The 3317-nt window shown below is 46.0% G+C and overlaps 1 protein-coding gene across 2 annotated transcripts in view; it reads right to left on the bottom strand.

Annotated features, from left to right (window-relative positions):
* Positions 1-478: 478 nt before the first annotated feature.
* ttc7b (tetratricopeptide repeat domain 7B) overlaps positions 479-3317 on the bottom strand; it is a 45313-nt gene continuing 42474 nt past the window's right edge. The window contains exons 21-22 of one of the 2 annotated variants that reach the window (XM_079528405.1): positions 3055-3207; positions 479-2992 (exon numbers count right to left, since the gene is read on the bottom strand). In XM_079528405.1, coding sequence (XP_079384531.1) covers positions 3060-3207 — 148 coding nt within the window. In that variant the 3' untranslated portion in view covers positions 479-2992; positions 3055-3059. Of the gene's footprint in view, positions 3208-3317 lie in introns of both variants that reach the window. The other variant, XM_079528404.1, reaches the window with a different exon arrangement.

Genomic DNA, 3317 nt, shown 5'->3' with positions numbered 1-3317 from the left:
TGCATAGATATAATGAAATGTGCTTTCATTTACCAACTCATAACACAAAATCATCCGATGGTCCACAAGGAGTTCAACGTTAGATGATCTCGCGCACCTGTCTAAACACAGCCTGCGGTTTGGCCATCAGTTTTGGCTTTTCTTTTATTATTTTTTTTACAGAAGTTAGATTTCTCAGTGATCTGCTGACAATGCCCGTCTAGCGCAGACTGCAGTGCGTCAACCTTTCTACACTCTGGTCTGCTTACAGTAACTATATATATATATATCCTATCTGTCTATCTGCATAGACAGCAGCAGCAAGTGTGTGCATGAGTTGTGTGAGACAAGGACTTGAGTGAGAACGGGTTAAACTTGGAGAGGAAAAATGTACTAATTATGAAATATACCTCCCCATTTACAGCAAAACCGTGTGCAGAAAACACAGCTTACTTGCCCACCAGCCTGTATTATTTGACTGTGTGTGTGTGTGTGTGTGTGTGTGTGTGTTTGTGTGTGTGTGTGTGTGTGTGTGTGTGTGTATGAGAGAGAGAGAGAGAGAGAGAGAGAGAGAGAGAGAGACTATGTATGTGCATGCATCTTCCTGACCCTGGCCAATTATTTAAAAAAAAATGTAAACATAGGAATTCAATGGTAATAATGACAGCTGGAACAATAGTTTGACTATCTTGTATATACGTTATATATATATATATTTATATATATCTGTCTTTACAAAGAACAAAATAATATACAGTAACACGCAACATATATGTATGTACATGTGTACACACACCATATATACAGAGGGCACATACCGCGTACAAATATTCACAGGCAACATGTTAGCACACATACAGGCGCAGGGTGCACATGCACGGACACAAAAACAGGCGTGCACAAAAGTGCATACAAATGTACACAAGCAATACACACAGACATACAGACAGACATGTGCACATACACGCACACACACACGCGCGCGCGCGCGTTGATAGCACTATCCGGCATGCTGAGATTCCATCTCCATAATTATCAGATTGGCCTGTTGCAGTGTCACTACTACAGGTCAGGGTTCACAGGCCATACTGCAGCAAGGCATTGTGGGAAGGGCTGGGTTGTGTTGGTATCAAGGGGCCAGTGAGGCTATTCAACGTTGAAGCACTGGGCCCTAGTGGTAGGAGGAGGGACTACAAGCGGACCCGTGGATTCATGACCGGGAAACCCCGTGCAGCTGGGCTTTAACATTGAGCGCTCGGTTGCACTTCCACATTTGACCACCAACATTTGGTGGTCAAATGCGGAAGTAGACGTTCTGAGACGGTACTTCCGGCAGTCTTCCGGGTGCTTCAAAACGCCACTGAGCAACTTCCACTGACTATATGAATAGCGGGGGGAGGCGGAGCTTCGCGCCAGTTCAGTCTCTATCCTTTTATATACTATATGTATGGCCAACAGTCACAACTTCCAAGGAAACAAGGTGTCAGACTCTTATTTTGAGTGGAGCGAGAGTCAGTGTGTGTGTTTGTGTTCTCGTGACCGTAAACGTGTGTGCTGCATGCGGGCCCATAGTGTGTTCTATTGTTTTAGACAGCAAAACGTGTGTGGGTGCGCGTGTGTGTGTGTGTATAGCGTGCATAAGAGTTGCATGGCTTAAGCAGGATTTACAAGTATAGCATTCGTGCCACTGTTTCAGTGTGCTATGGGCAGAATAGTGAACACGTGTGAGAGTGTGTGTGTGTGTGTGTGTGTGTGTGTGTGTGTGTGTGTGTGTGTGTGTTAGAGCAGTGGTTCCCAAGCTTTTCAGGTCGAGACCCAAAAGAGAGATTAGACATTTGACCAAACTAATGAAAATAGCAGATCTACAACCGCGCAACTCGTCGCTTCGCGAGCTTGTAGATCGGCTATTTATATTGACTCGTCCCTTCGGTACGGGTCAGGACAATTATTATGGAATTTTAGATTTCATAACCGATTTTATGAAATCAAGACGCAGCTGTCTGTGACTGAGGCCCAACCCCTCCGGAGGCTATAATCCACTATACTGTAGCTTGCAGAGTACAGTCACACAGATGGTGGCTATAGTCTCAATGGTGAAATGAGCGTTGTAAATGTATTACTATTAATGTATCCTGTGCATCGGGTCCAGTTAGTCTAAGAACAGAGTCTGATAAAATCTCGAATTATCATCGGCCCCGTTTCAGACTGCGTCTAAATTATCCTCTGGTCCGTTACGGACCGGGTCCAATACATTTGAATATCAGATCGGGTCCAATGCATTAGTCTGATTATTACCACTTTGGAACGGGTCAAATTCTTTGGGGACCAATGCTACCCTCTAGTTACGTTAGACCAGTGGCTCTCAAAGAGGATTGCAGGGACTCTCAAGGGTCTAAATGGACCCTTGCAAGTCTGTAACAGAAACGGGTCCATTTGTACACTGTCAGAGTTAAGGGGAGACCCTGAAATGTAAACATGTGAGAACCATCTCAGGCCCCTTTTCCACTAAAAGAACTGTGGTTGGAGCTTTGGTGCTTTCACGGAACCGGCCAGGAACCGGCTTGTGTTTCCACCAGTTTAAAGAACAAACTGTAATTAAGGGCATGAGTTACCAGTTACCACAGGTTCGATTCCAGACCTGGCCAGCAGTGTGTCGATTATGACTGGTCTGATTGTCCATTTAATGGGGGAAAAGGCAGTACAAGTTTCACCTTTCTTTTTTGTATAATGATTTTTCACGTACTTTTGCCACTGTTAATATCGCATCTGCAACTTCCAGCCTGTAGAATAGTGACTCGCCCACTTTGGTTCCCAGTTCAAGGCAAGAAAAAGTTTTTTTGTTTTTTTGTTCCAGTTCCAGACGAACTTTTAACCAAACCAATTCATTTCCAGTGGTTAACACTCTGAACTGGTTCAAAATTCTGCGGGAAAAAATTAACGGAGCCGGTTCAACCCTGTTGGAAAAGTGGCCTCAGTTCTGTTCTGGGGTAGAACAGTGTGTGTGTGTGTGTGTGTGTGCGCGCGCGTGCGTGCGTGTGTGTGTGTGTGCGTGTGTGTGTGTGTGTGTGCGTGCGTCCCTCTCAGAGGGCTCGGGGTATGATGGTGAAAGGCAGGACGGGGCTGCTGGCCTCCAGCTCCAGGGCGGTGAGGAAACACTCGGTGGCGGCGGCGGCGTTGCCCTGCGCCTGCAGCACCTCCCCGAGGCTGTTCCACACGTCATGAGCCGTACTGCAGGGATGGGGGGGGGGGAGGGGTGGCAGGAGAGACGAGAGGGTTGTCACCATCAATTTATTCAATGACATTTTACTTGACCATTGACCTAGACATCATTTTTTTCT

Source organism: Electrona antarctica (assembly GCF_951216825.1).
Source record: "Electrona antarctica genome assembly, chromosome: 18".
Taxonomy (NCBI): domain Eukaryota; kingdom Metazoa; phylum Chordata; class Actinopteri; order Myctophiformes; family Myctophidae; genus Electrona; species Electrona antarctica.
This window is presented reverse-complemented; position numbering and strand designations above follow the sequence as displayed.